Source organism: Delphinapterus leucas, chromosome 7 (genome assembly GCF_059928025.1).
Source record: "Delphinapterus leucas isolate spDelLeu-1000000601 "Yukka" chromosome 7, BTC_Dleu_Yukka2, whole genome shotgun sequence".
NCBI classification, from domain to species: Eukaryota; Metazoa; Chordata; class Mammalia; order Artiodactyla; family Monodontidae; genus Delphinapterus; species Delphinapterus leucas.
Genome location: NC_143135.1, coordinates 69,601,745 through 69,622,679, shown reverse-complemented (window position 1 = coordinate 69,622,679; position 20,935 = coordinate 69,601,745). Strand labels below are relative to the sequence as shown.

General features: G+C 36.4%; 1 protein-coding gene across 1 annotated transcript in view; it reads right to left on the bottom strand.

Moving 5' to 3' along the window:
• The window catches only part of LOC149748762 (ferroxidase HEPHL1-like), a 29,788-nt gene extending 9,188 nt beyond the window's left edge, over positions 1-20,600 (bottom strand). Inside the window, exons 1-6 of the mRNA XM_089915874.1 lie at positions 20,596-20,600; positions 20,047-20,291; positions 10,985-11,197; positions 10,179-10,358; positions 5,149-5,403; positions 2,009-2,177 (exon numbers count right to left, since the gene is read on the bottom strand). Coding sequence (XP_089772000.1) covers positions 2,009-2,177; positions 5,149-5,403; positions 10,179-10,358; positions 10,985-11,197; positions 20,047-20,291; positions 20,596-20,600 — 1,067 coding nt within the window. The remainder of the gene's footprint in view (positions 1-2,008; positions 2,178-5,148; positions 5,404-10,178; positions 10,359-10,984; positions 11,198-20,046; positions 20,292-20,595) is intronic.
• Between the last annotated feature and the right edge of the window lie 335 nt (positions 20,601-20,935).

Here is a 20,935-nt window from a genome sequence, read left to right as displayed (position 1 = left end):
AACTTAATAGCTTTTGCACAGCAAAGGAAACCATAAACAAGATAAAAGGCAACCCTCAAAATGGGAGAAAACATTTGCAAATGAAGCAATTGACAAAAGATTAATCTCCAAAATTTGCAAGCAGCTCATGCAGCTCAATATCAATAAAAACAAACAACCCAATCAAAAATGGGCAGAAGACCTAAATAGACATTCCTCCAAAGAAGATATACAGATTGCCAACAAACACATGAAAGGTTGCTCAACATCACTAGTCATTAGAGAAATGCAAATCAGAACTACAATGAGGTATCACCTCACACCAGTCAGAATGGCCATCATCAAAAAATCTACAAACAATAAATGCTGGAAAGGGTGTGGAGAAAAGGGAGCCCTGTTGCACTGTTGGCGGTAATGTAAGTTGATAGAGCCATTATGGAGAACAGTATGAAGGTTCCTTAAAAAACTAAAATAGAACTACCATACGACCCTGCAGTCCCACTACTGGGCATATACCCTGAGATAACCATAATTCCCAAAGAGTCATGTACCACAGTGTTCATTGCAGCTCTATTTACAATAGTCAGGATGTGGAAGCAACCTATGTGTCCATCAACAGATGAACGGATAAAGAAGATGTGGCTTATATATACAATGGAATATTACTGAGCCATAAAAAGAAACGAAATTGAGTTATTTGTAGTGAGGTGGATGGACCTAGAGTCTGTCATACACAGTGAAGTAAGTCAAAAAGAGAAAAACAAATACCGTATGATAACACATATATATGGGATCTAAAAAAAGAAAAAAAAAAGGTTATGAAGAACCTAGGGGCAGGACAGGAATAAGGACGTGGACGTAGAGAATGGACTTGAGGACATGGGGGTGGAAGGGTAAGCTGGGACGAAGTGAGAGAGTGGCATGGACATATATACACTACCAAATGTAAAATAGATAGCTAGTGGGAAGCAGCCACATAGCACAGGGAGATCAGCTCGGTGCTTTGTGACCACCTGGAGGAGTGGGATAGGGAGGGTGGGAGGGAGACACAAGAGGGAGGAGATATGGGGATATATGTATAGCAGATTCACTTTGTTATAAAGCAGAAACTAACACACCACTGTAAAGCAATTATATGCCAATAAAGATGTTAAAAAAAAAGGATTATAGGATAATAGCAATACTTGTTGGTATCACACTGTACATTTTATAATGCTTTCACAGACATCTTTGCATATGATTCTACAATAAGTCACAGGAGTCTGCATCCACTTAATGAATTATTCGATTCAATTTGAAAAATTAGTATATGCTGCAGGTGCCAAGAGAAAATTATTCAGGTGTCAGGGGAGGCTTTACTTAAGAGGTGACATTAGAGTTAGAGTTTGAAGGAAAAAATGGCATTATACTGGACAGGGAGAAAAAGGAATTCTGTGTAGTGGGGGCTTAAGTTATATCAGGCTGTTCTTGAGCCAAAAAGGTTAACCTTCCTTGACTAGTTCATCTCCAATGAAAGAGAGTCCTGCTGGGACTTCCCTGGTGGTCCAGTAGTTAAGACCCTGTGTTTCCATGCAGGAGGCACGGGTTGGACCCCTGGTCAGGGAACTAAGATCCCACATGCTGCATGGTGGCCAAAACAAAATAAAACAAAAAGAGAGAGTCCTGCCATATTCCCTTTTCAAAACTGTCTGCTTCATATGTGCAAGCACCTTACTCTCTTCTCTGTCAGCTTAGTATTTCTCATGGCATTTAACGCTGCAGCTGCACACAGCAGATGCTCATAAAATGTTTGATGAATGAATGAATCTAGTGATTTGATTTAGCCAGCAAATCACGAAGTAATAAATACTCCTCCATGTCTCAGCTGTACACATTACAGGGCTCAGAGCTCCTTAAGTGAAGCCATTATGCTATCTATGCAGTATATACTCATAAGGGCAGTGCCTCGCCTACAAATGAGATCACAGCGAAAAGCCTAATAGATGCCTCTCTTATGAGAGACTTAGCAACACCAGCAAAGAGAGCTTACCTGCCAGAGGCATTTAGGGGAAGACCACTGAATTTGTTATAGCCTTGAGGACCATAATCCCAAAGAATTTTTTCAGCTGCTATAAAATAGCGCCTCTGTTGACCCTTCATCTTGGGGTGAAAAATACCACCTTTGCAGTTACCAACATTGTATTGCCCCAGCATGCCAGCTGCAGAAGAGAAGAAAACCATGAGCCAAGGTATAAATGCTCCAAAAGAAATCATACAGGAAAAGAATGATAGATTTGACTTCATGAACATTTAAAACTTTTGTATGGAAAACAGGACCGTAAACAAAGTTAAAAGTAAAAAATAAACAGTGGGTAGGGGATATTTTAGCACATATGACAAAAGATTAATATGTAAATACCTTTGATAAATAAGAAAGAAAAAAGTAAATATCCCAATAGAAAATGTGCAAGGGACATTTATAGGTTATTCACAGAAGAAATACTACTGACCCATGAACAAATGAAGAAAAAAGAAAAGTTCAACCTTAATAGTATTCAAGTGATACTGTTGTTCATTTATGAGATTGGTAAAGACTAGAAAGACTAGTAATTATCAGTGTTGTCAGATGAACAGGGAAAGGGGAATGCTTACACACTATGAGTGAAGAGTAACAATTTCTAAAGGAGAATTCGGCAATATATGTCCATAGCTTAAAAATAATTAAACTCTTCAACCCAGGAATTCTAAATCTAGTAGTTTTCCCAAGGAAATGTCAGACAAAGTACAAACATTTCTATAAATTGATGTTTATGAGTGTTTAGCAAAAAATAGGGAAAATATAAGTGTTAATAAAGACTGTTGGTTAAGTAAATTGTAATCTCCTTACAAAGGACACTGGAAGGATTAACAATGATGTAGTAGATCTATATTCACTGACATATAAATTTATTTCCGGTATATTAACAAGTGGAAAAAGTAAGCTACAGGGCATGATTAATAGTTTGATTTCATTTTATATATAACATAAGCATTTATATATTAAGGTCTAGAAAATAGGAAGGATATTCATCAAAATGTGACACCATTATCTCTAGAGGTAATTACTAATTTTAAAATTGAATTATACGTATCTTCTAATTTTTAAACATTTTTTTCGGAGGCTATGGACAATTTAGGAAACATTGTATTTCAGTAACATATTCCAGCTTATGTCCACAACTACTGGCCACATTTAGCAATCTTACTAATCTCAAATCGCTGCTAATGCCTTGATTAGTTTCTTCTCAGATTTAGGGATCGTGTGTGGAGAACACTTAGGATTTACCCTTTTAGGGAGTTTCAGGTATACCACACAGTATTGTTGACTGTAGTCACCATGGGGTATATTAGATCTCCAGAACCCATTCATCTTGCATAACTGAAACTCTGTACTCTTTGAGCTCTCAAGTGTTCTCACCACCATCACAACAAAAATGTTTAACTACGTGAGGTAATAGATACATTAATTGCTTGAGTGTAAGGTAATCACACCTTACAAGTATAGCAAAACGTCAAGTTGCACCTCTTAAATATATACAAATCCTATTTGTCAATTATACCTCAATAAAGCTGGGGGTAGGAGCAGGGAAGAATAGTAACTTTGTCTTGTCCATCTTTGTCTTCCCAGGAGAGTGTCTTATACATATTAACTGAGCAGCTCAACATTTGCTGAATTGAATTTAACTGGAATAACCCAGTGGACAAATGTGAGGTTTGCTTAAGGCTTTTGGGAACAAAAATGTGTTATGAAAGCAGCCCTGAAGAGCTGATTCCCTGACCTCACAGTGACTGTGTGTAGTTAGTCAGTATCCAAGCGGAATCACACACTATTTCTTCTATGTTTATCCCGTTGACACATTTTCTTTTTATATTCTTGTTTTTACCATGTTAGGCCAAACTTTTAATATGTCATAACTCTAATGTTGCCAATGCTTCTTAACTGGCATCCAGTAGCCAGAGTCTCTCCATTGTGTCCTTTCTGCACACAGACATCATATTTATCTTCCTAAACCACTGCACTGATTATGTCACTAGTGTGCCTAAGGATCTAGAAGGACTTACTCTTGCCTTCTAGACAATCCTTAGTCTTGCCATTCAAAGATGCTTGCCTGGGGCCCATTCTGCCTCTCTAAGGCTTCTCCTTCATCACTCCCCTGACATGAGCCTAAGGTCCAGCTAAGTAAAGACCTATTCCCAAGGAACCTGAACCAAATCATTCAACAGGTATTTGTCAACAAATGTTTATCATTCATCTTTCATAGGATTTTGTACCTATCATTGCATTGTGTCTCAATATAAGGAAGAATGTTCTCACAGAGCAGCCCAGAGATGAAACAAGCTGCTACAATTACTAGGCTGGGATTAACATATACACACTACTATATATAAAATAGGTAATCAACAAGGACCTACTGTATAGCACAGGGAACTATACTCAATACTCTGTAATAACCTATATAGGAAAAGAATCTGAAAAAGAATAGATATAAGAATATGTATAACTTACTTTGCTGTACACCTGAAACTAACACATTGTAAATCAAATATACTCCAATATAAAATAAAATAAAAATTTTAAAAAGAGATGTCCAAAAGAGAATTCAAGAATTGGATGGGGGATTGGTCCAGATTATCTATAAATTCCTTTTCAGTGCTAAAAATTTATTATTCTATTTACAATTGCCCATGTGTTTTTCCCAGCTCATGTTGCTTCCTCTGCCTGGAAAACCTTTTTCCCCTTCTTCATCTATCAAATTCCTAACATTTAGAGGCTCAGATTAGGGACCACCTCCTCAGGAAGCCTCTCTGCTCCAGCAAAGTGATAGAGCACTTAAAGAGCATTTATCATTCGGCCTCAGGTTTTATTCATTTTGTAAATGTCTAACTATATTTAACTACTAGATTCCAGGTTCATAGAAGGTCTTATCATTTCTTTCAATCACCTCTTACCTGGTTCATAGGGATGTGATTAATAAATACCTGTTGATAAGATGCCAAATAGACATTATACACTTTTCCTATGTTTAATATTTAATTAAATATAACACGTACAAGAATCTATTCAACAGCAGGCACTGAATGAGCACCATTGATTGCGTGGTTTAATTGTACCATTGTAAGCATCTCTACACTGGTCTCTGTCCTTTTTACCTTGAAAGTGATCACTGACTTGGCAGGTTATCATCCACTTCCCAGGATTCTCAACTATCATTTCTGTTGTCAGGAAGGTGGCTGGGAAGAGGCTGACGACATCAGTCCGATGGCCTCTGCTGATGAAGGTGTTACCATAAAAATAGATGGAATGGATGTCTATCTCATTCCCCATTCCAAACAGGTGCCAGGACACCGATTCACCAACACACATATCAGGCTCGGGGAAGTTTCCAAAGAGGTATCCATTGAGCGCTGAAAAACAGAAACACTAGTGGAAAAGATTCCCCTGCAGAAGCGAGCAGATCCAGAAGAAATGGTAACACATGCTCCAGCACAGTTGAAAATTAGCACAGATTATTGCTTGTAATGTTTTTGTGCAGAAAGGCATGATTTCTTTGGTAAAATACAGTCCCAGAAAGGAATGAAAAGCATTAGTCTTTTCAAGAGAAAAGCACTCAATAAAAGTGATCAGCAACATGCAAACAGCCTTCGAGCTGTTATGTGAACACAATGAGATCAGGAGCAAACAAAAGCACTGTTCATACTTCCAGGACAGCTTGGCCACCTCTTACCTCCATCTCTATTTACATATTTACCTTCCCCACCAGATCTGTTCCTTGTAATTAGAAACCCTGTCTTACCTCACAGCGGGAAAGCTGACACATAGTAGCTACTTAAATGACAAAAGCATGCAGCAAGAAGAAAAGGAAAAGAACTGATTAGAAGGGACTTATGAGACATGTTAACTTTTTTTGCCATTTCTCCCATCCCCATCCCCTGCCTCTTTAACCACCAATTTGTTCTCTGGATCTATGAACTTGGTTTTGGGGGTTTTGTTTGTTTGTTTGTTTGTTTGCTTAGATTCCACATATAAAAGAGGTCTTACAATATTTGCCCTCCGTGTCTGACTTATTTCACTTAGCATAATGCCCTAAAAGTCCACCATGCTGTTGCAAATGGCGAGATTTCATTCTTTTTTATGGCTGAATAATATTCTATTATTATATACCACAATTTCTTTATCCATTCATCCATCAATGGACACTTAGGCTGTTTCCATATATTGGCTATTGTAAATAATGCTGCAATGATCATGGGGGGTGCATATCTTTTTGAATTAGTGTTTTCATTTTCTTCAGATAAATACCCAGGAGCAGAATTTCTGGATCATGTGATAAGCTTATTTTTAGTTTGTTTAAGGAAACTCCATACTGGTTTTCATAGTGGTTGTGCCAATTTACACTTGTTATTTCTTCTCTTTTTGATAATAGCCATTCTAAGAGGTATGAGGTGATATCTTGTGGGGGGTTTTGCTTGTTTGTTTTTAATATTTATTTGGCTGTGCCAGGTCTTAGTTGCAATGTGTGGGATCTTGTTTTTTTTTTTCTTTTTCCTTAGTTGCAGCATGCATGTGGGATCTAGTTCCCTGACCAGGGATTGAACCTGGGCCCCCTGCATTGGGAGCTCGGAGCCTTAACCACTGGACCACAGGGAAGTCCCTCTCACTGTTGTTTTGATTTGCATTTCCTGATGAGTAATGATGTTGAGCATCTTTTCACATAACTATTGGCCATCTCTATTTCTTCTTTAGAAATATATCTATTCAGATCTTCTGCTCATTTTTTAAAAATAAGATTGTTTGGCTTTTTGCTATTGAGTTGTATGAGTTCTTTATATATTTGGATATTAGTTTCTTGTCAGATATACAATTTACAAATATTTTCTCCCATTCAGTCAGTTGTCTTTTCTTTTCATTGATGGTTTCCTTTGCTGTGCAGAAGTTTTTAGTTTGATGTAGTCCCACTTGTTTATTTTTGCTTTTGTTGCTTTTGCTTTTGGTGTCAGATTTAAAGAATCATTACCAAGACCTATGTCAAGGAGCTCACCACCTATGTTTTCTTCTAGGAGTTCTAGAATTTCAGATCTTATACTCAAGTCTTTAATCCAATTTGAGTTAATATTTGTGTATGTGTGTAAGACAGCGGTCCAGCTTCATTCTTTTGTATATGGCTGTTCAATTTTCCCAACACCATTTATTGAAGAGACTGTCCTTTTCCGCCTGTATATTCTTACATGGGTTTATTTCAGGGCTCTCTATTCTGTTCCATTGATCTCTGTGTCTGTTTTTATGCCAATATCATACTGTGTTAATTACTATGGTTTTGTAATATCATTTAAAATCAAGGATCACAATGCCTCTAGCTTTGTTCTTTCTCAAGATTGTTTTGGCTATTCAGGGTCTTTTGTGGTTCCATACAAATTTTTGGATTGTTCTATTCTGTAAAAAATACCATTGGGATTTTAATAGAGATTGCATTGTGACTATAGATTGCTTTGGGTAGTATGAACATTTTAACAATATTAATTCATTCAATCCATGGATACAGAATATCTTTCCATTTATTTGTGTCTTCTTAAATTTTTTTTATTAATGTCATAATTTTCAATATATGTTTTTTTCACCTCCTTGGTTAAATTTATTCCTAGGTATTTTATTCCTTTTGGGGCAGTTGTAAGTGAGATTGTTTTCATAATTTCTCTTTCTGATAATTCATTATTAGTGTAAAGAACTGCAACAGATTTTTGTGTATTGATTTTATATCCCTCAAATTTACTTAACTTATTCGTTCTAACAGTTTTTTGGAGCCTTTAAGGTTTTCTATATATAGTATCATGTCATCTGCAAATAATGACAGTTACTTGTTCCTTTCGGATTTGGATGAATTTATTTCTTTTCCTTCCCTAATTGCTCTGGCTTGGACTTCCAATGCTATGTTGAATAAAAGTGGCAACCGTGCACATCCTTCTCTTGTTCCTGATATTAGAGGTTTAGCTTTCAGCTTTTCACCATTGAGTATAACGTTAGCTGTGGGCTTGTCATATATGGTCTTTATTATGTTGAGGTATGTTCCCTTTATACTCTCTTTGTTAAGAGTTTTTATTATAAATGGATGTTGAATTTTGTCAAATGCTTTCTTTGTGTCTATTGTGATGATCATATGATTTTTATCCTTCATTTTTACTGTGTTATATCACCTTAATGGATTTGTGGAAGCTGAACCATACTTTCATGGTTAAAATCCCATGGATTAATAAATCCCACTTAATCACAGTGTATGAACCTTTTAATGTATTGTTGAATTTGGCTTGCTGATATTTTGTTGAGGACTTTTGCATCTGTGTTCATCAGGAATATTGGCCTGTATTTTTTCTTTTTCTGTGTGGCATCCTTGTCCACTTTTGGTATCAGCATGATGCTGGCTTCATAAAACATGTTTGGAAGAGTTTCTCCCTCTTCTATATTTTAGAAGATTTTGGGAAAAATTGGTATTAATTCTTCTTTGAATGTTTGGTGGAATTAACCAGTGAAGCCATCTGTTTCCTGGACTTTTGTTTGTCAGAAGGTTTTTAATTACTGATTCAATCTCCTTGCTAGTATCAGTCTGTCAGATTCTATTTCATCCTGATTCAGTCTTGGTAGGTTGTATGGTCCTTATCCATTTCTTATAGGTTATCCAATTTGTTGGCATATACTTGTTCATAGTAGTCTCTTATGATCCTTCTTATTTCTGTGGTGTCAGTTATAATATCTCATCTTTCATCTCTGATGTTATTTATTTGAGACCTTTCTCTTTTTTTCTTAGTGAGTCTAGTTAAATGTTTGTTAATTTTGCTGATCTTCTCAAAGAACCAGATCTTAGTTTTATTGATGTTTTTTATTGTCTTTTTAGTATCTATTTCACTTATTTCTGCTCTAATCTTTGTTATTTCCTTCCTTCTAGTAACTTTGGGCTTAATTTGTTCTTTTTCTAGTTCTTTGAGGTGTACAGTTAGGTTGCTTACTTGAAACTTTTTTTGTTTCTTGAGGTAGGCATTTATCACTATGAACTTCCCTCTTAGAACTGCTTTTGCTGCATCCCATAAATTTTGATATGTTACATTTCCATTTTCATTTGTTTCAAGTTTTTAAAAATTTCTCTTTTGATTTCTTCTTCAATATGTTGGCTGTTCAGTAACATGCTGTTTAATCTCCACATGTTTGTTTAAACAGTTAAACAGTTTTTAAACAGTTTTCTTCATGTAATTTCTAGTTTCACATCATTGTGGTCAGAAAAGATGCTTGATATAATTTCAATCCTCTTAAATTTATTTATTAAGACTTGTCTTATGGCCTAACATATCTATCTTGGAAAATGTTCCATGTGCACTTGAGAAGAATGTGTATCCTGTTGTTTTTGGATGGAATGTTCTATAAGTATCTGCTAAGTCCATCTAATCTAACATATTGTTTAGGGCCAAAGTTTCCTAACTGATTTTCTTTCTGGATACTTACATTGATATAAGTGGGGTATTAAAGTACTTTACTATTATTGTATTGCTGTCTATTTCTCCCTTTATGTTTGTTAATATTTGCTTTATATATTTAAGCACTTCTGTGTTGGGTGCACAAATATTTTAAGTGTTATATATTCTTGTTGGATTGGCCATTATGTAACACCCTTCTTATTATAGTCTTTGTTTTAAAGTCAATTTCAAGTCTGATATAAGTGTAGCTACTCCAACTTTCTTTTGTTTTCCATTTGCATGGAATAGTTTTTTCCATCCCTTCAGTGTCAGTCTACGTGTGTCCTTACAACTAAAGTGTGTCTCTTGTACATAGTATATAGATGGGTTTTTGTTTTTTTGCTGTTGTTTTTTTTTAACCCATTCAGCCCCTTTATGTCTTTTGAATGGAGAATTTAGTCCATTTACATTTAAAGTTATTATTGATAAGTATGTGCTTATTTCCATTTGTTAATTTCTGTCCATTTTTGTAGTTCCTCTCTGTTCCTTTCTTCTTCTCTTGCTCTCTTTCTTTGTTTTAGGTTCTGACAGGGATTATGTTTCATCACTTTCTTATTATTCTCATTACGAAGTTATAAATCTTGGAAAACTAGGTTTAATATTTCTATGTGTTCTGTATCCCGTGTAGTGCCAGATACACAAAAGGCAGTCAGTATGTACTTGATAACATGAGAGGCACTCACCGTGCATTTTGTTACTCTTCTGGAAAACAGCATCTTCTTTGTCAACTGAATCAGGGTCAGTGCAGAAATGTCTGATATTTTCCTCAAGGTACCAGCTTTGATTCTCATCCACAACAGTAAACATTATAACAAACTCTTGATTCACATCAGTCCTTGTCCCTGAATATTTATGCAGGATACCTATCAGGCACATTCAAAAGAGTAAGAAAAAAATTCACAGTGGACTAAATTAAGATGAGCTTTTCTTCCTGCCAATGGTATCAGGTAAGTTTGAAAGACCTACATGTACAAGAGTAACCCACAACATAAAATCAGTGAAAGGCTTTGATGGAAATGATAGAACCATAGAAAACTCATAAAACAGAAATCCTCACAACCACAGACTTGGAAACCTGGCTGTCCTTAAAGGAAATATACTTTATTGACAGAGCACAGATACACTATATCAATTAATAGGGAATAAAATAACAAAGTGATTATGTGGGTTAAATAATAAAGCAAAAGCATTCCTGGTCATTTGACTACATTTTACACTTTCCTATGTGTGGTGTCAGTGTGTATTTTTTTTAAAGCATGTAAGTTTCAGAATGCTATGATTTTTTTAGGCAGAAGCCTGAATTATTGTCCCTGTCATAGATCTTCTATGTTAGAAGAATATCTTTAATTTTACAGAAAGTTTGGAAGAAGAGGCACACTCTGTGTAAAGCAAGGGAGGTAGGCAAGACGACCTGAAGATTCTATACACTTTTCAACACACCTGGGAATAGGCTCCTAGGGACAGAGAGGGTGGGGAAGAGATGTCTTACCCTCTTTGCACACCAGCAGTGGGCCAATTAGCCCAGAGCAGATGTCTTTAGGGGCATCGATGTGCGAATGGTACACCCAGGTCAGGCAATTTGCATCTGCTGGGGCAGGAGCATATTCTTCTCTCACTGGCCAGACATAGGTATAGTTTTTGCCAGGAGGAACATTGTCATCATCCTTGTTCCTTCCATATGTTCCATCTGGGTACAGGGCTCCTTCCAAGAAAATATAAGACATAGTTAAAATGCAGAGATCACACACTATAGTGGAAAGAGCTAGAGCTTTGAAATCAAACACACATGAATTAAAATTTATTTGCTATGGGACTTGAGGCTAGTTACTTAAATTCTCACTGCCTTGGTTTTCTACCAGTAAAGCTGGAATGTTTATATCTACCCCCACTACATGAGGCAGTGTATATGAAGTGTCCTGCACAGAGCCAGATGTTTAATAAATATTCATGAAGACCCCTTCTGACAGGCCTCCCGTACCAATCAGGAAGACATCAATCTACTTCACTTAACATCAACTGAAGAAGGAAAGGAGAAGCAGCAGAAGAAATAACAAACACTTCTTGGGCACTTACTACACATTCAGCACCTAAATTTGAGACCTGAGAGATTTTGGGTCTCATGAAAAAGATCTGCTGACCTCAAAGCTAAGCAGGTATAGAGGTGAACACTCAGCACCCAGGCTTAAAAATAAAAACAAGGAAAAAAAAGAGCAGAAACCTTAGTGGCCAACACACTATAAGGAATACAGATTTCACAGGTTTCACCCGGACAGGTTACTAAACAGAAAAACAAGTAACATAAACAAACTTGGATGATGGTGGGATCAGAATCCAGAATCCAAAGTTGCTACAGTATATTCTCAATAATTTCCAGTTTTCAACAAGAAGAACAACAGCCACAGCAAAATGAGACATGCAAAGAAACAAGAAAGTGTGATCCATACTCAAGGGAAAAAAAGCAGCCAATAGAAACTATCTCTAAGTGCTTCTAGGTGTTGAATTCAGCAGATAAAGACTTTAAAGCAGTTATTATATATTCAAGCAACTGAAAGAAGCTATGTTTAAATAATTAAAGGAAAGTAGGACAAATTATTCAACAAATAGAGAATCTCAATAAGGAGATAAAATTTATACATTAAAAAAAAGAACCAAGTTGGAGTTTTGGCATTGAAACATACAATAAATGAAATAAAATATTCACTAGAGTGGCTTGGCAACAGATTCAAGATGGCAAAAGAGTCAATGAACTTGAAGAGACATTGACAGAATTATGCTATCTGAAAAAGAGAGGGTTAAAAAAAGATTGAAGAAAATAAACAGAACCTCAGAGACCTATGGGACTAAATCAATTATATTAACATGTGTGTAATGTAGTCTGCCAAAGGAAAGGAGAAAGAAATGGGGGCAGAAAAAAATACGTGAAGAAATACTTGCAGAAATTTTTACCAAATTTGATGAAAAACATTAACTTACTTACACATCAAAGGAGCACAACAAACCACAAGTAGAATAAATACAAAGAATTCATATACAAATATATTGTTGTCAGGCTGTTGGGGAGGAAAAAAAGGCAAAGAGAAATGATCACATACTAAGGAGCCCCAACATGATTAACAGTTGACTTCCCATTTAAATATTTGATATGAGAAGACAGTGGGATGACATACTAAAAGTGCTAGAGGAAAAATACCAACCAAGAATAATACATCCAGCAAAACTAGCCCTCAAAACAATAAGGCAAAATAAAGATGCTCTAGATAAGCAAAGATAAGTGAGTTTGTTGCTAGCAGACCTGTCTTACAAGCAATACTAAAAGAGTTTTTCAGACTAAAAGGAAATAACACCAGAGAATGTGAATCCACAGAAAGAAGTGAAAAGCACCAAAAATAGGAAAAATGGGAGTTAATATAAAAGATTCTATAAATATATTTTTCCTTTTTTATGCTAACTTCTTTAAAATTCATAAGATAATATGCAGTTCCAAGTATAACATCACATTGTTGGGTTTACAGAGAGAGAGATGTAATGACAATATAACAATAATAACAAAAAAGAGGTGGGTGAAGATGATGCTCTGTTGGAGTAAAGCTTTTATATATTTCCAGAATTAAGTAGGTAAAAAATATGAAGTACATTGTGATATGTTAAAATGCATATTACAATCCATAGGCCAACCAATAAGAAATGAACTCAAAATATATAGTTGAAAAATCAACAGAGAAATATAAATAGTAGATTTTAAAATATTGTTTCACACCAAAGAAGACAGTAAAGGAAGAACAGGGGAATAAAAAAGACAAAATGCATATAGAAAATAATTAGCAAAATAAGTGTAGCTCAAACCAATCAATAATTACATTAAATGTGAATGGTCTAAACACTCCAATCAATATGCAGAGATTGTCAAATTGGACAAAGAAGTAACATCCAACTATATGCAGTCTATATTTTAGATTCAAAACACAAATAGATTGAAAGCAAAAGAATGCAAATAGCAACAATATGAGAGCTGAAGTGGCTCTCAGTAACAGACAAGCTAGATTTTAAGACAAGAAATGTAACGAGAGACAAAGATAGATATTTCATAATGATAAAAGAGTCAATATATCAGGAAGATAAAACAAATATAAAGCTATTCATACCTAACAAGAGTCTCAAAACACATAAAGCAAAAACTGACATAACTGAAAGGAGAAATACACAACTGAACAGTAATTGTTAGAGATTTCAATACCCTTCTCTAAATAGCTGGTAGAAAAACTAGGCAGAACATCAGCAAGGATATAGAAGACTTCAACAATGCTGTCAAACAACTCAACCTAACTGATACCTATAGAACATTCCACCCAATGACTGCAGAATACACCTTCTTTACAAGGGCACATGGAACATTCTTCAGGATAGAAAGTAAGCTACACATTAAATAAATCTCAATATTTTAAAAGGAATAATACTTCCATCCAAAAACAACAGAATACACTTTATGCTCAAGTGCACATGGAACATTCTCCAGGATAGAGCACATCTTGGGTCACAAATCAAGCCTAGGTAAATTTAAGAAAATTAAAATCACATCTAGCATCTATTCCAACCACAATGCTATGAGACTAGATATCGATTCCAGGAAAAAACTAAAAAATACAAACACATGGAGGCTAAACAATATGCTACTAGACAACCAAGAGATCACTGAAGAAGTCAAAGAGGAAATAAAAAAATACTTAGAACAAAATGACAATGAAAATATGACGAACCAAAACCTATGGGATGCAACAGAAGCAGTTCTAAGAGGGTAGTTTATAGCAATACAATCCTACCTCAAGAAAAAAGAAAAATCTCAAATAAACAGCCTAACCTTACACCTAAAGCAATTAGAGAAAGAAGAACAAAAATCCCCAAAGTTAGCAAAAGGAAAGAAAATAAAAATCAGATCAGAAATAAAGGAAAAATAAATGAAGGCAACAATAGCAAAGATCAATAAAACTAGAAGCCAGTTCTTTGAGAAGATAAACAAAATTCATAAACCATTAGCCAGACTCATCAAGAAAAAAAAGGAGAATACTCAAATCAACAGAATTAGAAATGAAAAAGGAGAAGTAACAACTGACACTGCAGAATTACAAAGGATCATGAGAGATTACTACAAGCAACTATATGCCAATAAAATGGACAACCTGGAAGAAATGGACAATTTCTTAGAAAAGTACAGCCTTCCAAGACTGAACCAGGAAGAAATAGAAAACATGAACAGACCAATCACAAGCACTGAGATTGAAACTGTGATTAAAAATCTTCCAACAAACAAAAGCCCAGAGCCAGATGGCCTCACAGGTGAATTCTATCAAACATTTAGAGAAGAGCTAACACCAATCATTCCAGACTCTTCCAAAATATAGCAGAGGGAGGAACACTCCCAAACTCATTCTACGAGGTCACCATCACGCTGACACCAAAACCAAAGATGTCACAAAAAAGAAAACTACAGGCCAATATCATTGATGAACATAGATACAAAAATCCTCAACAAAATACCAGCAAACAGAATCCAACAGCACATTAAAAGGATCATACACCATGATCAAGTGGGGTTTATCCCAGGAATGCAAGGATTCTTCAATATATGCAAATCAACCAATGTGATACACCATATTAACCAATTGAAGGATAAAAACCGTATGATAATCTCAAAAGATGCGGAAAACGCTTTTGACAAAATTCAACACCCATTTATGATAAATGGGTGAGCATAGAGGGAACCTACCTCAACATAATATAAGCCATATATGACAAACACACAGCCAACACCATTCTCAATGGTGAAAAACTGAAAGCATTTCCTCTAAGATCAGAGACAAGACAAGGATATCCACTCTCACCACTGTTATTCAACATAGTTTTGGAAGTTTTAGCCACAGCTATCAGAGAAGAAAAGGAAATGAAAGGAAACCAAATTGGAAAAGAAGAAGTAAAACTGTCACTGATGCAGATGACATGACACTATACATAGAGAATCCTAAAAATGCTACCAGAAAACTACTAGAGCTAATCAATGAATTTGGTAAAGTTGCAGGATAGAAAATTAATGCACAGAAATCTCTTGCATTCCTATACACTAATGATGAAAAATCTGAAAGAGAAATTAAGGAAACACTCCCATTTACCATTGCAACAAAAAGAATAAAATACCAGGAATAAACCTACCTTAGGAGGCAAAAGACCTGTATGCAGAAAACTATAAGACACTGATGAAAGAAATCAAAGATGATACAAACAGATGGAAAGATATACCACGTTCTTGGATTGGAAGAATCAAAATTGTGCAAATTACTATACTACCTAAAGGAATCTACAGATTCAATGCAATCTGTATCAAATTACCAATGGCATTTTTCACAGGACTAGAACAAAAAATTTTACAATTTGTATGTAAAAGTCTTTACAAAAGACCCCGAATAGCCAAAGCAATCTTGAGAAAGAAAAACAAAGCTGGAGGAATCAGGCTCCCTGACTTCAGATTATACTACAAATCTACAGTAATCAAGACAGTATGGTACTGGCACAAAAACAGAAATATAGATCAATGGAACAGGATAGAAAGCCCAGAGATAAACCCACACACCTAGGGTCATCTTTGACAAAAGAGGTAAGAATAAACAATGGAGAAAAGATAGCCTCTTCAATAAGTGGTGCTGGGAAAACTAGACAGCTACATGTAAAAGAATGAAGTTAGAAGACTTTCTAACACCATACACAAAAATAAACTCAGAATGGATAAAAGACCTAAACGTAAGGCCAGACACTATAAAACTCTTAGAGGAAAACATAGGCAAAACACTCTATGACATAAATCACAGCAAGATTTTTTTTGACCCACCTCCTAGAGTAATGGAAATAAAATAAAAAACAAACAAATGGGACCTAATGAAACTTAAAAGGTTTTGCACAGCAAAGGAAGCCATACACAAAACAAAAAAAACAACCCACAGAATGGGAGAAATTATTTGCAAATGAAGAGACCAACAAGGGATTAATCTCCAAAATATACAAACAGCTTATGCAGCTCAATATCAAAAAACCCAAACAATCCAATCAAAGAATGGGAAGAAGATCTAAATAGACATTTCTCCAAAGAAGACATATGGATGGCCAAAAAACACATGAAAAGATGCTCAGCATTACTAATTATTAGAGAAATGCAAATTGAAACTACAGTGAGGTGTCACCTCACACCAGTCAGAATGGCCATGATCAAAATGTCTACAAACAATAAATGCTAGAGAGGGTGTGGAGAAAAGGGACCATCCTACACTATTGGTGGCAATGTAAATTGGTGTAGCCACTGTGGAGAAGAGTATGGAGTTTTCTTTGAAAACTAAATATAGAACTACCATATGATCCAGGAATCCCACTCCTGGGCATATATCCAGAGCAAACTATAATTTGAAAAGATACATGCACTCCAATGTTCATTGCAGCACTATTTACAATAGCCAGGACATGGAAGCAACCTAAATGTCCATAGACACGGGAATGGATAAAGAAGGTGTTGTACATATATACAATGGAATATTACTCAACCATAAAAAAGAATGAAATAATGTCATTTGCAGCAACATGCATGGACCTAGAGATTATCATACTAAGTGAAGTAAGTCAGACGAAGACAAATATCATAAGATATCACTTATATGTGGAATCTAAAGAAAATGGTAGAAAATTTGAAACTTATTTACAAAACAGAAACAGACTCACAGACTTCAAAAACAAACATATCGTCACTAAAGGGGAAATGTGGAGGGGGGATAAATAATGAGTTTGGGATTAACACATACACACTACTATAGATAAAATAGATAGTCAACAAGGACCTACTATATAGCACAGGGAATTTTACTCAGTATTCTGTAATAACCTATATGGGAAAATAATCTGAAAAAGAATGGATATATGTGTACGTATAACTGAATCACTTAGCTGCACACCTGAAACTAACATAATATTGTAAATCAACTACACCCCAATTAAAATAAAGATTAAATTTTTAAAAATCCGGTACTTATCAAATTAAAAACTCTCAAACTAGGAATAGACGGGAACTTCCTTCTAAGAATAATCCACATATAACATCATGCTTAATGGGAGGGAGACTGCATGCTTTCTTCCTATGACTGGGAACAGGGCAAGAATGTTTGCTCTTGCCACTGTTATTAAATACTGTCCTGATAGTTCTAGCCAGTGTAATAAGCCAAAGAAAAAACTAAGTTATACCCATTGGTAAGGAAGAAATAAAACGTTATATTCATAGTGACATGATTCTGTATTTAGAAAATTCCAAGGAACCCTTTAAACATCTACTAATAAACAAGTTTAACAAGATAGTAGGATTCAAGATAAATATATAAAACTCAATTGTATTTCTACACACTAGTAACAAACAATCAAAAATAAAATTAAGAAAACTATTCCATTTATAACAGTATCAGAAAGAATAAGATATTTCTGAATAAATTTAACAAAAGAAATGCAAATCTTGTACACTAAAACTAGACATTGTTTAGAGACGATAGCAGTCTAAATTCCATGTTCAGATTGAAAGACTCAATATTGTCAAGATGGCAATTCATCTTTTAAATGCAGGTGACAATTTCCCCCCAACTGATTGATAAAATTCAATGCAATCCTAATCAAAACCCGGCTGATGTTCTGTGGGGTTTTTTTGGTAAAAATTAACGAGTTCATCTGATATTTATATGGAAATGCAAAGGACTTAGAGTAGCTAAAAAGTCTTGAGAAGAGCAAAGTTGGAGGATTTACGCTACCCAATTTCAAAACTTACTATAAATTCGTAGTAATCAAGACAGTGTGGTGTTTGTGCAAGGGTAAGCACATAGATCAGGGGAACAGAATTGAGAGCCCTGAAATAAACCCTTATACTTATAGTTATTGATTTTCAACTATAGACTATGAATCATTTATCTTCTATTCCCAGGACCCACAGTCAGTCTCTGGCACCTGGTGGGCACTCAGTGGAAGTATCATGAAGGTAATGAATTTTACATGCTCACCTTCACCTACTCAGAACTAACCAAATCTGGGACCGAGAGGTTTGCTGTACTTCAGATGGAGGAAAAGCACCAAGAACAAAGGGCACTCCTAATCTTGTGTCCATCATCAGAGGTGTCTCCTCTGGCTGCTTAGACAGACCTGTCTATGGCAACTGCCAGGCAAGTTTCGTTGCCTTAGGACAATATTTAATAGCCAGAAGCTCGTCCTTGGTAGTAAAGTAAGCTGCACCAGAGTTAACGGTGCTGTTCCTGGCATGTTCCTCAGAGCCAGTAGTGTAGCAGGTTTAACATCATTTGACACATTCCACCTGGTCACGAGCAAGAATAAAATGAAAGATGTGAAAAATACTTCTGAAGACGGAGAAATACTTCCATCTCAAAAGCCTAAGAATGTTGCTTTTAAAAAGAATTTAACTTTAGGAAGTACTCAGGAAACTGTGCTATTGAAGCTATTTAAGTACAAACAAGAAAACAGGGATGGGGGGCTTCCCTGGTGGCGCAGTGGTTAAGAATCTGCCTGCCAATGCAGGGGACACAGGTTCGAGCCCTGGTCCGGGAAGATCCAACATGCCGCGGAGCAACTAAGCCTGTGTGCCACAACTACTGAGCCTGCACTCTAGAGCCCTCGAGCCACGACTACTGAGTCCATGTGCCTAGAGCCCGAGCTCCACAACAAGAGAAGCCACCGCAATGAGAAGCCCATCCACCGGAATGAAGAGTAGCCCCCGCTTGCCGCAACTAGAGAAAGCCCATGTGCAGCAACGAAGACCCAGTACAGCCTAAATACATAAATAAACAAACAAATAAATAAATAAAATTTTAAAAACAAACAAAAAAAAGAAGGCAGGGATGTTTTAGAAAGGAAACACCAAAGACAGTAGCCTTAAGCAGGGAAGTTGAGGTCCACGTGCACTGAGACACCCTCCCCATAGCTGAGGCTGTTACTGGTGATAGGACACAGGAATCCGTTGTGCACTCTGCTCCTCATCCAACATGGGACCCAGTCAAGACTGATTGACAGGAAGGTTAGTGTTTTTCTGGGGCCGCTGTGGAGCATGTGTCAAGGGACGCCAACACCCAGTTCTGTAGCAACATAAACAAAAGTGAGAAAGAAGAGAGGAAGGAAATAGGGTAAGAAAAAGAGAAAGCAAAGGTGGGGACAGATGGAGATGGGGTGAGGGGGAGGGGGAGGGGGAGGGGGAGGAGGAGGGGAGGGGGAGGAGGAGGGGAGGGGAGGGGGAGGAGGAGGGGAGGGGGAGGGGGAGGAGGAGGGGAGGGGGAGGGGGGGAGGAGGAGGGGAGGGGGAGGGGGGGAGGAGGAGGGGAGGGGGAGGGGAGGGGGAGGGAGGGGAAAAGGGAGGCAGGGAGAAGACAAAAGAATATGTTTAATCTTAGAATGCGCTCTTAGAATTCCGTTCACTGCAGCTGACAGCTGCCTTACTTAAGAAGGAGAGAGAAGACACCAATAATATAGGATTGATATTTACCTTCTGAATCTTTGTTGTAGAAAACGCCATGTGGATGCAAGGAGTAGGGTCGGGAAGCAAAGTTCTTTAAATGGATGACAATCACATCACCCACTTCAGCTCTCAAGATAGGGCCCAAGAATCCAAGCCAGGGAGGTTTGGAGATCTCCGTGGAATAGGTCTCATCTGTGTAGGGTCTGTAAACAGCCTTTTTGTAAATACCGCCTATCCTGTTGGGTCCTCTTTTGAGAAATAAGGTTGCAAGTCTAAAAGTAAGAAGGAAAATATTTTATAATTGAAATTAAAAGAGAAATCCTAATAGCTTACTTTAATAGTCCATAAAGTACTTGTAAGCATGATTTCTCATTTGGTGTTCACAAAAACCCTTCAGCCTCTGTAAAGTTGGTAAGATTATCCTCAATTTATTAGTGAGGAAATGGAGCCTAAGAGTTAAGTGACAAGCCAGAAACAAATAGTATTCACAACCAAACTAAAACAAAACCAAAATATTCTAAAGTCACACTGTCCATTTGCCCCTTTTCATTCAACAGACACTTATTATGCACTTACCGCATTCTCAGTAGGAGTCTATGATCTAATAATGAAAAAATTAAGTAACTACTCAGAGCAATATATGATTAAGTAAGTACCAATGGAGTGGTTGATGCAATGGATATTGGCTCAGTTTTTCTGGGAATATATTTGTTCACAGAAGGAAAAGATTGCTGTGAGTCAAAGAGGTCAGAAAAACCTCATATAAAATGCAGAAATTAAGGAGAAGTAGGATTGGCTAACAAAATGGAAAAGTTGAGGACACTAAGCAGGGACAGAGCATGAGCAACAAGGAGGAAGAAGTATGGGTGATGTGGGGGGAAAGCAAGTTATAGGCTGGGGCAGAGTTCTGGAAGGT